The 15,023-nt window shown below is 34.4% G+C and overlaps 2 protein-coding genes across 3 annotated transcripts; one reads left to right on the forward strand and one right to left on the reverse strand.

The window, feature by feature from the left end:
* Nucleotides 1–202: 202 nt before the first annotated feature.
* On the reverse strand, nucleotides 203–3,786 carry LOC110692706 (peroxidase 17-like). Of its 2 annotated transcripts, XM_021869744.1 has the most exons (4): nucleotides 3,629–3,786; nucleotides 2,871–3,084; nucleotides 2,496–2,687; nucleotides 203–1,019 (listed from the first exon to the last, which is right to left on the reverse strand). In XM_021869744.1, exons 2-4 carry the CDS (start codon nucleotides 3,063–3,065, stop codon nucleotides 408–410), a joined length of 999 nt encoding a protein of 332 aa, XP_021725436.1. In that variant the 5' UTR covers nucleotides 3,066–3,084; nucleotides 3,629–3,786; the 3' UTR covers nucleotides 203–407. The 2 variants fall into 2 exon arrangements, with proteins under 2 accessions (XP_021725436.1, XP_021725437.1); XM_021869745.1 differs by lacking the exon at nucleotides 3,629–3,786 and having other exon boundaries at nucleotides 2,871–3,463.
* Nucleotides 3,787–7,014: 3,228 nt separating this feature from the next.
* Nucleotides 7,015–14,824, forward strand: LOC110692707 (tRNA (cytosine(34)-C(5))-methyltransferase-like). Its single transcript, XM_021869746.1, has 15 exons — nucleotides 7,015–7,515; nucleotides 7,709–7,797; nucleotides 8,995–9,061; nucleotides 9,188–9,300; nucleotides 9,525–9,591; nucleotides 9,922–9,970; nucleotides 10,187–10,272; nucleotides 10,371–10,636; nucleotides 10,750–10,805; nucleotides 11,977–12,062; nucleotides 12,467–12,559; nucleotides 12,634–12,949; nucleotides 13,098–13,615; nucleotides 14,102–14,336; nucleotides 14,424–14,824. Exons 1-15 carry the CDS (start codon nucleotides 7,309–7,311, stop codon nucleotides 14,597–14,599), a joined length of 2,424 nt encoding a protein of 807 aa, XP_021725438.1. The 5' UTR covers nucleotides 7,015–7,308; the 3' UTR covers nucleotides 14,600–14,824.
* The last annotated feature ends 199 nt before the right edge of the window (nucleotides 14,825–15,023 follow it).

The following is a 15,023-nucleotide window of genomic DNA, read 5'->3' on the forward strand; positions in this document are numbered from 1 at the left end:
TCTAGAATGTTCATGAACCATATCTTCTAGTTGCTTCTTACGTTAAGAATTCTCTAGAACGTTTAAGTAGATAACTCTAGAGAAATTATGAGCAATTACTAACTTTGCTGATTTTTCCGGAAGCTTTTAGAATACGTACAAATACTACACTAAAACAATGGGCCTCTAAAACTTGGGCCACACCCAAAAAATCACAAATATATATAGAATAAAACATACTTATAGAATTGAGTCACTTTTAAGAAAATGTAATAGATCAATTGCTGGCTCACATTAACAGCATGCTCAATATGTCATTTTATTATGGAACACCTTACACCTATATCTATTCTTTCAGAATTCTTACTCTTAAAACTATACTATTAGACAGTTTACTCTGTATATCTGGTGTCAATAGTTATACAACATCAAAATGCCAGCCAAGGATCACTGACCAACTCCATAGGAGTCTTAGGACCATTGACCACCCTACAATTCGTCCGAACCTCGCCAGGCCGGCCTGACTGTAGATCACCCATCTTTAACATACCCTTCACAAAGGCATCAAAAAATGCACCCTGATCTTCACTATATTTCACCACCCATTTCCTTGTTTCCTCGAATGTATAAAGTGTTTCATCTGAATTCAGGAACCCTTTTCCTGCAACTAAGTCCTTAAAGTACTGATTATCAAAGAGTATAGGAGTAGCATCCAAGTTACCAGTCACATTCTCATCTCCACCAACAGGGCACAACTTATCCAACTCCATCCTGTAACGAGGATCGATTGCAGGATCAGGTTTTCCGGTCCCTGATTGATTGTAAAGGCGGAAGGTGATTGAGAAGCATCGACCTTTGCCAATGGAGTGAGACCCTGAGAGGGCCACAAGGTCCTCGGTTGAGAGGTTGAACTTCGCAAAGAGGTCTATTAAGGCACTGGCATTGGCTCTTGGACTTGGCATAATGGCGTCTGAGTCCTCTTGGCTTGCAGTTAAACTGTCCTTTCTTCCTAATCTCACCTCCCAATCTGGCCCTCCACTCTGTGTAAATCAACGGCAAAGCTCAGTTATTTGGTTTTAAAAGGACTTTCTCGAAATTGTACATGCCAATTTTCATACATACAAGTATTTCACACTCGCAAAACAAATTCTCAAATGCAAGAACAGAAAGGGAGATGGTAATGTACAGCCATACTAGTCATGCCCTGTGAACAGACTCTTGAACGCGTCCAGGGACATTCTTTTTTTGTGATTTCATATGCATTACAATTAGAATGAGTTATTTTAAAGAAAGAGCCCATATATGCATGACTTATACTTCTCCAAATACGAATTAGACCGAGTATGCACTCTTTACAAGCTCTACTCAATCTTACAGACTTACAGTACAGTAGTTAGCTTAGCAATCTAACGAAAAACCTTTGATTTCTTAGGCTCCTAGCTTAACATTCTTGTGGAAACAAGCTAGATGTATATCATGTAATGGCACATGTTTGATATATCATTATACACCATTTAAAGTATCGAGTATTATCTAATGTTTACATTAAATTAGAATAATCATACTGTTTTGTTAACATGACAATTTTGAATACATAAATGAATGGTGGATGATTAACAAAAACTTTCCAAAAGTAATTAGTGTTCTTTATTTAGTAAGATGCTTTGTGAATTATAATCGCACCTTGTTTCATACGTTATCTTCTCATCTACCACTTCTTTATTCGAGCACCACAACATCAATTTGTATGTAGGAGCACTTTTAAAGAAAGTTCGAAAAAAAACAACAGTACAAGATAACTATGAATAATCTACTAAATGGCCATCAAAGTCACTTTTCTTTCATAGGGGTCCTTTTCATATTAATCAATCAATAAGGTAGATGTATTAGTACAACTTTTGACTCTTTCACATGAATAACATCTAGTACTGCTTTGTTCCAACACTAGAGAAACATACAATTACGCAAGTGTGTGTGTGTCTTTTTCTGGAATTTATTGACCCCTTAAAGTACAGTCCTTAGGAAGGGAAACTCGGCCATTTAGCGAGATGATTAGGCAATTACTCGTAATCCTTAGTTGGGACTACATTTCTACCATTGAGCTCCCACTTGATTCTTCTTCTAACCTTAACATTTTTACTTGGTTTAGACTCTTTCATACAAACACACAAACAGATAGAATAAACATACACGGTAAATTGTCTTCTTGTTTGCTTAAATTCCGGCTTATTACAGACTATTAAACAAGGCTTTCAATGTGGATGTACGTATCTAAGTCATGTAACACTTCTTTTTTTATTTGTCAAATACACTTAGTCGTCTATATACAGCATTTTCAATTGTGTAACAATTTCCTAGCAATATGCTACCTGACTACCTCCATCTTATATTAGCGTTATATATCAATGCTGATCAAAATAACTTACCTAATTGATTTTACTTAATTAGGAGTATTAAATTGAAACCAATGTAACAGTAACAAGTAATTAAATGAGGAAAGTACACGAAATTTTTACCAAAGCAACGGCATCTCTAGCAGCCATGACAACGACATCAGCACAAGAAACAACTCCGGGACAGATATTTTCCACAGCTGTTTTAATTTCATCAATTACTTCAAATGACCTCAGCGAGTTTATATTTGAAAGGGCCAATTTCTCCCCTAGCATTGTTGGTGTGTCATCTAATAGCAACGACCCATCGCATCCCTACATTAATTTACCAAAAATAATTTCTATTATAAGACGTACCAAAATTATTTACAATGTACAAGTAGTAAAATAAGACACCGGATTTTTAAAATGTGACATAAAATTTAAGAAAAAAAAAACATACGATCAAGTATAAGATGAGACATAAAATGAGACACGGGTTTAAGAAAAGGGACTTACATTAACAAAACAATCATGAAACTGCAACCTCATGACTGAAGCCGCGCTTCGGGTTTCATTGATCATGGCCTTATGTAGGACCTCTCGAACCGTAGATTCGGCTTTCGGGCAAGTGCTGGCGTAGAATCCAGGCACAAGTTGAGCCTCTCCGGTGGTTAAGAAGAGAAAAAGGAGAGAGAAAATAGGGATGATCATTTTTTGGACAACTCAAAACCTGTTGAATGAATATGAGAATAGTCAAAAACACTTGCTTCTAGTATTGAGAAATCTGGAAATCCAGATTTAGAGAGAGAAATCTATGGAAGTTTTTTTTTTCCCTTAAAATATAAGCAATCATCTATTTTACAGTAAGGAAAAAGCAAGGGGTTTATAAATAAACTATGCAAAAGGACCACCATTATAATTATAATAAAACATATATACATGAGCTAATAAGTACAAATAATAGAAAAAAATTAAGTAACCATTCTTTTTATGTCAGCTTAATAAAATATGATCGTTAAGTTTAATTAAAAAGTAATTAAACTGAGTATATAATCTCAATTGTTTGATATGATACCAAAAAATATGACATAATATTTAAAATTTCTGTAAAATCCAAACCCAGCAAAGAATGTTAATTTTACAGAATAATTCAAAATTGGAGTATTTAATCATGTAAGAAATTAAAAGAGTGATTAAGATAAATTAAGCAAACTAAGATAAAAGCATGAAAATAATAAAGTGATTAAGAGAAAGAGAAAGGGTATAGAAGATACCAGAGAAGGAAAAATAGAAGAGATATTTGGGTAGGAAAGAGGGGTAATTTGGTAATTTGCGATTGTTGGAATTGAGGGAGCTAAAGTGGAGAGGTGGGTGGAGACTGGGAGTAGAATGTTAGGAGGAAGCTAAGAGATAGAGTAAGATCTTTTTGGTCCTAAAATTAGAAATAAAATAATATTAAGAATAAATAAATTTAAAAATAGATACAATTAAAATTGTTTAGTAATTGAGTTATTGTGTGTAGTCACTTGCTAACTAGCAGAATGAGAATAAGGCCTTGTTCACTTCACCTTAAATAATTAATATTCAGTACAAATAATTTCATTTAAATAAAAATAAGTTCAGTTTAGTAAAAATAATTTCACTTCAGTAAAATTAATTTTAATTCAGTAAAAATAATTTCAGTTCAATAGAATTCAGTAATTGTAAATTGAAGAAGAATATAATAAAAAAAATCAGTAAAAATAATTTCAGTTCATTTCAGTTAAGTAAAAATAATTTAAATTCAGCAAAAATAATTTCGGTTCAGTAAAAATAACTTCAGTTCAGCAAAAATAAGTTGAAGTAAACTGGGCCTAAGTAGTTATCCACTAATGCTATTTGAACTGAAACTCAATGTACTTGTAATTCGAAGAATATTGAGTCCTAGAAATGTGAAATCACTATGGGATACAAATATTATTTAGATCAAAATCATAAAGCAATAAAATAACAATTTAAGACCAAAATATAATGTAGAATTAGTTTATTTATTAACACTTTAATCAAATGTATAAAGTGACAGGGTATTCTAAACCGACACTGGAATCCAGTGGTTGTTAAAAGCTTGTAACAAATTCCAAATTCAGTTCCAATTTTGAGGAATTGGTTGCAACAACTTTCAATTTCGATTTAGAGATTTTTGATAAGGTACCACGTGTTGCTCACCCCGTGGTAAACAGTAATCATTGATGAATTATCAAATATGGTAGATTGTTTAAGTAAACAAAAATGTAATTGTTCAAATTACTCTAGAAAGATTAGAACAAAAGGGATTTTGGGGAATAAGATTCCTTGCTTAATTTCTTAGGAATTTCCTAAACATGCTTACTCTACAAGTCAACAACGAGAGAAAGTTTCCATAGGAAATTTACCAATCGCAGGTTTGGGTGGGAGGGGATATCATTTACATTTTATGAGAAGTGTAAATTCTTAGGAAGTTTAATTTCCTCCATCTCACCAAATACACTGACCTATTTTGCATTTTCAAATAATTCACAATTTTTTTTTTATAATTATAAATGTTAACCAATTAATTTTACTTTAAGGATTTGTTCTTCAACTTATTTAAATTATATTCTGTAAAAAATAATTTATGTTCAACGAATGCTCAGTAAAAAAAATAAGATTTAATTAGTAAAAATAATTTAAGCTCATTAAAAATAAAATGAAGATAATAAGGTCATATTGTCAACAATATAAAAAGCGTCTTAAGTGGCAATGACATTATATAAGACATTCAAACCTTATAGAGAGCTTCTATTAATTACTCCCGGTACAATAAGCAAAATAAGGGAGATAATTCAAAAAAAAAAAAAAAAAAAAAAAGTTACCCCTACAAAAATAGTCAAGTAAAGTTTCATATAAGAATGAATAAATGACAATAATGGTAATCATTGCTCACATAAAATCTTAAATTATAAACATGATTTTTTTCATCCTTATGTTTAATGTGGGAGCATTTACTGATACACACTTGTATCTAATAAAACATTATATTTTTTTATATTTATAAATATAAGGGCTAGTCTGTTACATCTATTTATATGTACTTTTTTTTTTTTTTTAAGGAACACTTATATGTACTTGTATCCTACATGGTTTGAAACTAGAAAAGGTGGCGATAATTGATGTCATGCTTACTACATAGTAACATTGATGATGGGTATAGAATAGAAGAAAGGTGATCTACTTTTTGTTGTTGTACAACAGGGCAGCAATTATACCTGATTGGCAAACAATTGTACATAAGGTGTTGTTTGGTTGACATGGGAAATGAGTTTTCATAGAAAATTATATTTTATGGGAAATAATTTTCCTTATCCATTTCCTAAGAATTAAGTTAAGTTTGTTTGGTTGATAATATAGGAATTTTGATTTTCCAGGAATTTATTTCCAATGTTTTATTAGTTAACTTAGATAATTTTTAAGTTAACAAATTTGGAGAGACAAAGAAAGTGATTAAATTATTAGTGATAATAATGCAAGTAGGCCCCACAATAATCATAGGAATTGTGACTTACCAAGGGGGGCTTGGTAATGGAAAGTGAAACTTCCCTTGGAATTTCTATTTCCTCCATTTTGATAAATTTGTGTCAACTAAAACACATGTTTTTTCCATTTTCTAGAAAAAAGAAATTTCCCATACTATTTGCCTCCAACCAAGCAACACCTAGATATGTTTATTTTGAGATGTTGTAATTTCTTAGTACTCTTGCATGAGATGCATTTGTGGGTGGCGAATGGCCCACTTGCCACTTGGTTTGTTGAATTGGTGGGTCCTAAGTTATTCATCTTTCATCACTTTTACTTGTCAACATCGGACTTTGGGCTCGTTTGGTTAATGTGGGAATTAAATTTCCGCAGGAACTTTTATTTCATGAGAAGTTATTTCTCTAATGAAATTCCTAGGAATTTACTAAACTAGTTTGGTTGGCAATGTGGGAATTTAAAAATCCCATGAATTTTAGTGAACGAGTGGGGAGGGGGGAAGGTAATTAACTTCCCATATTTTGTGGGTAGTTGAAATTCCCATAAAAATTTTCACTTTCTCTATTTTTTTCATTTGTGTGTAAACCAAACAAGTTTCCAACTCATAAAACCCCATGAATTTTCACTTCTCCCATTTTACATTGTCAACCAAACAAGTCCTTACTATCTCAACTTTAAAACTACTTGCTTCATTATCTTTAAAACCAAGATTTATGCAATTAAAAAGTATAGAGTGAAAATTAAGTGGATGAATGTGAATCCAACTCAATTGAAAAAATAAAAAAGTTGAGTGAAAAAAAATTCCTACAAAAGACAAGTAAGTCAATTAGTTCGCCCAAAAATGAAAAACAAGGAAATAAAATAAGGAAGAGGGAGAAATTTGAAATGCAAATTGAAATATACTTGTATAAGATGATCTTACTATATAAGATCATTTTACAAGTACTTAGTTCGTTACACTTAATGACTAATAATATGAGTATTGTTTAATAAATATTACTTTTGAATGAAAAAAGTTACAATATTAATCTATTATTAATTATTTATATTATAAGTTTTTAATCAAAAGTAACACCTTGTGATCAAACAATTGCTTACTAATTTGAGCTATTTTATATGACTTGTGGAGTTGTGGTCAATAATTATACGAAGTAAGTTTTAACCAATAACCACAAAGAGTGTAATAAGTAAAAAGAAAAAATAAATGTAAAACCATCACTAGATTCCATTCAATGGGCTAGCTGCTAGCAATCCAAATCCACAGAATTCAAAGCCCAATAACTACATCAGCCCAGCCCATTAACTTAAACCCCCTCACTTTTCCCAACTTCGTCCATTTCCATTTTCCGCTGCATCAACTGCAAAACCTCCCTTTCTCCATTTTCCAGCTTCACTTTCTCTCTCCTCCTTCTCACCAGAAACCACCATGGGAGGCAGAGGAAGGAGCCGCACTCAACGGAAACACTTCAAGCAAAGCCGAGATAACGTCTGGAAAAATGGCTCCAAATCCGACGCTTCCTCCGCCGCAGCCGTCGTTGACGGCGAGAACAACTCCGGCGACGCTGAAAGAAGAAGTAGGGAAAACTGGGAGCCATTGAAGACTCAGAACGCTGTTTTTGAAGATTATTATAAGGTTTTATTTCTGCTCTATTTTTTTTTGCTCGATTTTTGATAAATTGAATAATTATTAGTAATTAATTTGAAAATGAATGTTAATTTGGCTTATGATTGTTTATTCAACCAATACTACTGTAATCGGTATTTTTTTTTTAAAGAAATAGTTAGATTGTGTATTCAATTGGTTGTATATTTTTTGAATTTGGCAGGAGCAAGGGATTGTGGCGCCGGAAGAATGGGATGATTTTATGGAATGTCTGCGAAAGCCGCTACCGGCTGCTTTCCGAATCAATTCCAGGTGCTTTCATTTGATCTATTTTAGTTTTATATGATTTTATCTGGTTTAGGATTTAGCGGAGGTTTTGTAGCTGCTTCATTTTTGCATTTGATAGAATCAATGTTATTTGAATTCTTCTTTTGTTGTATATTGCGTGGCTATTGTTGTGTGTTAGAAGAAGATGGAATGTGTTTAGGCAGCTTGATGAACACCTTTACACCAATGTCGAGCTTTTCGAAGTGGTGATTGTAATTAAATTCAGAATCCGTTTATTATTGTTGAGTTTGAGTGAGGGTCTATTTTCTCATGGTAGCTTGATGACGATGTTTGACACAAGGTTGTCATATTATCAATAGAGATACGGAGTAGTGAATTACACAATCTTGTACTCGGCAAAGATTTGATATTGAAGTGATTTTCGTTAGGATGTAGATTTATCTGCCATTGAAGCTACAATGGTTAGATTCTTTGTCAGTTAAACTTGTGCACCATCTGATTATCTCATCGACGGGTGAGACTCATGGACTCAGTAACATTCTAAGTGGACAATGTTTTCTGAAGCTTGTCAAAGGCCTATCTGCTTCTTTTTATTGTTGTACAACCAGCCTGATAGAGTGATAGGCTGCCATTAATAAACAATTGAAGGAAAATAGAGAGACTCTGGATTTTCCAATTCCTGCTGCCGAGGAGCTGTAGGTGTGGAAAACCAATATGAAGGATTCCTCAAAAAAGGAGTGCGAGGAGAATGGGTAATAGCTGATAAGCTTATAGGATGGGCTATGGCGGTTATATTGGGAGGTGCTGGTTGGTAATGTAGGTTAGTATGAGGAAGTGAATGTTTGTGGAGGTGAGATTACAAAACCAAAATTGGTGGGGAACAAAGTGGAGAAGGTTATTTTATTTGTAAACATGTTACAATTGAAGAAATTGATTTAAATTAGTGGCTTAGATTTGTCTAAGTAAAATAATGTACTTCGTAGCTCCTATTAACCTTGAAATGAGCAGTGTTGGGAAACCCAATCCCAATCTATTCTGAGGGGTACGGTACCAGGAGTCATTTTTCATCATATCAATCAAATTAGCTGTGCTTCGCCTGCCTGCCCTTCATGTGTTACTGATTATTTTGATAAGAAACCTTGTATTTTTGGGCTCTTTAATTATATCTCATTGACCTCTTTTACTGACTCACAACAATATCCTCATTGATGAATTTCGCAGTAGCCAGTTCTGTATCGACATTCGCTCACAATTGGAGAATGATTTTGTCAAATCGCTTCAGTCTGAGGTTATTCTGTCCCATGCTTTTATTTTAGTTTATTTAATGATTCTACTGTAATGCATCATTGTTCATGGATAATTACTCAATATGGCTACAGTTTCTTGAACTTCCATGGTTTTTCCTCCTACTTAGTTCACTGGTGATGAAGCAGAAGCTCTAAGGCCATTGCCTTGGTATCCAGAGACTTTAGCCTGGCATTCGGAGTTTTCACGCAAACAGCTGAGGAAAACCCAGACCCTAGAGAGGTAAGCCTATATAATCTCTACAATATATTGATTTGAGTTTTTCTCCATAGGATGTCTCAAAGCTTGTCCATTTACCATGGGCATGTGTTAGTAACTGATTTGTTTTGATGTTTCTTGATCATATCTTCGAAGTGTTCCTTTATAAGTTTGCTTCACACACAGTAATATCGATATTGATATGTAGGATACCTATCGGATTGACTATCTCGTCATTATGTTTCCAGGTTCCACGAGTTCCTCAAGCTAGCTCATGAAATAGGAAACATAACAAGACAGGAGGCTGTCAGCATGGTGAGTTATATAGCATGCTTGCGAGTACTATATGCTCCTTCTTTTAATGAGTAATAGAAAGCACCCAAACTTTTCTGTTGGAACTTTTACTGCTAGTATTTTCAAAGATAATTCAGAATTGCGAAAATTGTGAAATTAAAAATCAGAAATGTACTTTTTGATATTAGTGCAAAGGTATAGATCTTACAATTGTTATCAATGTATTTTGAAAGAATTGTCAATCAAAGTTTGACCTTGAAATGTATAGCTATATAGGTGTGTTATATATTGAAACAGAGGGAGTACAATTATCAAACAATCTATACTGATTTTATTGTCACTTCTAAACAGGTACCTCCTCTTTTCCTTGATGTGCATCCAAACCATTTTGTACTTGACAGTAAGTATAAGACATGATGTTTCAAAGCATCTTTACACCCTTTTGGCAGCGTTTTTTTTTTTTTTTTTTTTTTTTAATAATCTTTATCATCTTAGTGTGCCTAGTTTACCTACTCACAATTTGGGGAGGAGCTAGCCTTCTGTATTTTGTTATTTAACTGCTTTTAAGTTTCCCCTCTTTTGCGGTTTTATGATGGATGTCATTCCTTCTTCTCAGTGTGTGCAGCCCCAGGATCAAAAACTTTCCAGTTACTTGAGATTATTCATCGTGCAAACGAACCTGGATCCTTACCAACCGGAATGGTAACTACTGTACATTCATTTGGTTTTGCATCAAAATCATGAAATGTTTGACAATACAACTGCTTCTTTCTATCTAATTGTGGCTGTTCTCTGTGTAGGTTGTTGCAAATGATGTCGATATTCAACGAAGCAATCTTCTGATTCATCAAACAAAGAGGATGTGCACTGCCAATTTGATAGTTACCAATCATGAAGCACAGGATTTCCCTGGCTGTCGGCTCAGCAAATTTCACCATTATTCTTCTGATATTCAATCTGAAAATGGATTGAGTATAAATCAGCTTGACTTTGATCGAGTCTTATGTGATGTACCTTGCAGCGGTGATGGTATTCTTCGGAAAGCCCCTGACATCTGGAGGAAATGGTAATTATTATTTCATTTTTCTTTTGTCTCTTTTATATCTTACAAGTTGCTCCATACTGCTGTTCAGTTTGATTAACATCATTTCCGTTATACCTTGTGCACATCTTTTGCAGGAATGTCGGTATGGGCAATGGTCTTCATTGCCTACAGCTTAAGATCGCTATGCGAGGTAGCTTTCTGAGATACATTCAGTTGAGATTATATTTTGTCTTGATCTTATAATTCAGATTTGATAAGTCTTCAATCATGGAAAACATGAAAGGACTAAATTATGATACTTACTTTGAAAGTTAACAGACCATAAACACATTGAGCATAATATCAGTCATTGTCTTAGCAAATTTGTTGCCAATCTCAAACATGATTTGCCTGTTGATCAGAATATTTAGGAAGTCATCCTTGAAAATTTTTGGCCTTTTCTTAAACATATATATTGATCAGCTGGGTTTATTTTTGTTGATTTGCTGTTGTGTATGTTCATCTTGCAACCTTGGTTGATCTAGATTGGAGGTTCATTCAGTAATTCAAAATTTCCAAATCATACCAAGCAACCAAAAAATTAAAAAAGAATAAGAAAGAAAAACAGGAAGGGTAGTCTGACTGCCCATCTTTGATTAGGGCTGTTGGTGGATGTTGCTGAAGCTTGGAACTCAAATAATCCTATATAGTGCTTGAACTGGTGTAATTTTCTGTTAATGGAGTTAAATTCACAAATAGAACTTTATGGAAGGATGCAAATACACTGATAAAAAAAAAAAAAAAAAAAATGGACCTGACCTGTGAATCTGTGATCACCAAAAAACAGTGGTTCTTGATTTAATTTTGTGACCTGGAATGGTTGGAACTTGATTATGTCTGAACCCGGTAAATTTTGAGTGAGACCATGAAACCTGGGCCAAAATCATTATATCTGTAATAGTGATGATATTATGAGAATTTTGTTTTGTTATGGCTATAAATGATTATGTTTGTTGTAATTTTGTATTTGATCTGTATATTTTGTTTATTTTATTTAACCTTGGGTATATGTATCATATTTTAAAATGGGGTAAGAATGGTAGTTTTTTAATCCCTCAATTAGTTGGGTCTTTTCGAAGATTTCGAACATGAATTCGTTACAGAAATAGATGCAAGTGATGGTACTTGAAATTGGCGTCTTAGTGTTTTGGAATGTCAACCATGTAGTATATACATATACATGCTGAGTAGTTAACAAGTGTCACCCTAAGATATTTTTGCCCGCCAATTCCTTTGCTTGGCTGTATATAAATGAACACATATTTGCTGCTATTGATGGCTGGTCTTTGACTGTGTGAAGTGGTTATCTATTATTTTTTCAGGCATATCTCTGCTTAAGGTTGGAGGAAGAATGGTTTACTCTACTTGCTCTATGAATCCAGTGGAAAATGAGGCTGTGGTAGCAGAGGTAAATCTCACTCCTCAAATACTCAACAATTTAAACTTTGGTTGGGTTGCTGCTTTGATTGACGTGTGTGTGTGTGTGGGGGGGGGGGGGGGGGGGGGGGAGGTATAAACAATTTATTTGCATGCACTGGAAAAATTCCAGCCATGGGTCTGTAGTATAACAATGGAGAGTGGGTTAATAAAATTTTCTGTTAGGAAAACATAAAGAAGCAACTATATATGGAAAATTGGAAATAGACATTTGAGTAGTTTTGTATGAAGGAACATGTGGCTTTATCTTGCACTGGAAGCCAAAGGATTAACTATGTTATGTATTGGGTGGCTATTTTCTTGGTTTACTTTTGTTGTGGGTTTCTTGTATAATTAACCCATCTGTACTTCTATTTCTTGATATCTCTTGTTCAGATCCTGCGGAGGTGTGGAGACTCACTTGAGCTCCTTGATGTCTCCAATGAACTTCCTCTGTTAGTTCGTCGTCCTGGTCTTAAGAAATGGAAGGTAAGCAAGTAAATACACATCTTTTGTGATGATTTTTCATGTTCAAGTAAAGACATAGTAGCATTGACTTGCAGGTCCGAGACAAAGGCCTTTGGCTATCATCATACAAGGATGTTCCTAAATATCGTAGACCTAGTATTCTTTCCAGCATGTTTCCATCGGGAAGAAATATAGTTGATTCATCTGAGAATAGTGGTGATCATGGAGTAGCAGAAGCAAAGGAAGATGATAAGAATGAGGTTGTGCAGCCAAACACTGCACCACTTTCTGAAGTTAATGATGATGAAATTTCTACTCTTCCTCTGGAACGTTGCATGAGAATTGTGCCTCATGACCAGAATTGTGGCGCCTTCTTTATTGCAGTCTTTCATAAGCATTCTCCCTTTCCAGGTAACTCGACGCCAGACTGACTTTCATAAGCATTGCTGTGAGATAGTTTCACTATCCACTGTGCAGCTGTTGAATTCTAGTTACATGATAATTGAAGACCAAAGGAATTGTGTATTGATTAATGTTAAGGCTTTTGAAATTATTGCAGTTGTTCAAGAGAAAAATGGTGAAAATGCCCAGTTGCTTCATAAAAGTGAAGAATCTGCTGAAGGAGCTGGAGAAACAGCAAGCAATTTGAATGATGTTTCGGAAGCAAAGTTATGTGAAGTAACTTCTATAGACAATGCAGAGACGGATGCAGGTTCTTTGGCCAATGTGCCCAGCCCAAAATTGGAAGAGGAAGTAGCTGAGGATCAACTAGGCCTTGATAAAGAAGAAACTAGTCCAAAGAATGTTGGGAAAAAGAGGAAGCTACAAACGCAGGGTAAATGGAAAGGTGTTGACCCTGTGATATTATTTAAAGATGAAACTGTAATCAACAGTATCAAAGCTTTTTATGGAATAGATGACTCTTTCCCCCTCTATGGTCATGTTGTCACAAGAAACAATGATACTGACAGTGTGAAAAGAATCTACTACATATCAAAATCAGTTAAGGAGGTTTTGGAATTGAATCTTCTTGTTGGGCAGCAACTCAAGATAGCTTCCGTTGGCTTGAAGATGTTTGTAAGTATCTCATATCCGTTTTCTTCCTCACGTTCTGTCATTATTGCTCAAAGTTGTGAAATTAAATCTTTTATTCCTGGAATCCTGTGTGATTTTATTGTACTTTTGTTGAAATTGCTGTAAGCCATATTGAAGTATATGTATTCATATACATGTAATATTTTCATCTTTTGTGTATGAAGGGCTGACTGGGGAAGGGTTGTGGGAGAGTCATATACTTCATCAGAATATCACTAATCATTTTATCTACTACCTCGGTGAATTATTATGTGCAACAAAGGGGTATTATTTGTGAGACATAAAATATTCCTTTGTTGCACATAATAATTAACTGAGGTAGTATTATTTCAATTATGTATGCTAATTTAATCAAGAGAGAGACATTTATTATCTGCATGATTTCCTTGGTGAAAAATTTAGAGAGGCATCTACTAATTTTGAGAGTTGTATAATCTTAGTCTTTGTATTCTCTGCTATGAATCACAGGAGCGGCAGACTTCTAAGGATGGTAATGCCACAGAATGTAGGTATCGTATATCATCTGAAGGATTGCCCGTGTTGCTCCCTTACATAACCAAGCAAATACTCCTCGCACCAATTGTTGATTTCAAGCACCTCTTACAATACAAGTCCATCAAATTTGGTGATTTGGTTGATGCTGAACTGGTTGAGACGGCATCAAAACTAGAACTGGGATGTTGTGTTGTAGTTTTGAAAGAAGGTTTGTCAATACTACTCTCATCATGGACAATTAAATCAGCCATTGCTTATAAAACCACTTATATTCTTTTCATGCTATTCCTTGCAGCTGACCAGGTTTCATCTCTTCCTATCCAAGTCAATTCATCGACGATAGCAATTGGTTGCTGGAGGGGGAGGTCCAACTTAAATGTGATGGTGACAGGACTCGACTGTAAAGATCTGCTTGAAAGACTTGAGAAACGCATGGAAACTGGTAATGCTGAGATAGCCGAACCCAAATGACACTGACATGAAGGAAGCAAGCAAGAACGACGTTGACATGAAGGATGAAGAAACTGTTAACATGGTAGGGTTATAGTTTAACAATACTCTCTTTTCTTTACCTGCCGTATTCTTTACTTCAAACAATAGGGAGGAATTACAATTTTGTGATGTTGTATCTTATCTCTTGTACTACATTCAAACATCTAGTTTTGCAATCCGAAGAGTGTTTTCTGCTTATCTTTATATACCATGTACATGCAACACTATTTTACACTTGCGAGTCCTTAAATCGAGATAAGGTGGAAGATATGAAATGGATCCCTGTTAGATTGTCTCGGCCACTGTCGTGTTTGATCTAGCTGTGCATGGCTGCTGTGTTTGCTTGAATTTTATGCCCTGATTTGTGAAGCTAAACCCAGAAAGGGACAGATGCATAATTGCG

Source organism: Chenopodium quinoa, unplaced genomic scaffold, assembly GCF_001683475.1.
Source record: "Chenopodium quinoa cultivar QQ74 unplaced genomic scaffold, ASM168347v1, whole genome shotgun sequence".
NCBI lineage: Eukaryota > Viridiplantae > Streptophyta > Magnoliopsida > Caryophyllales > Amaranthaceae > Chenopodium > Chenopodium quinoa.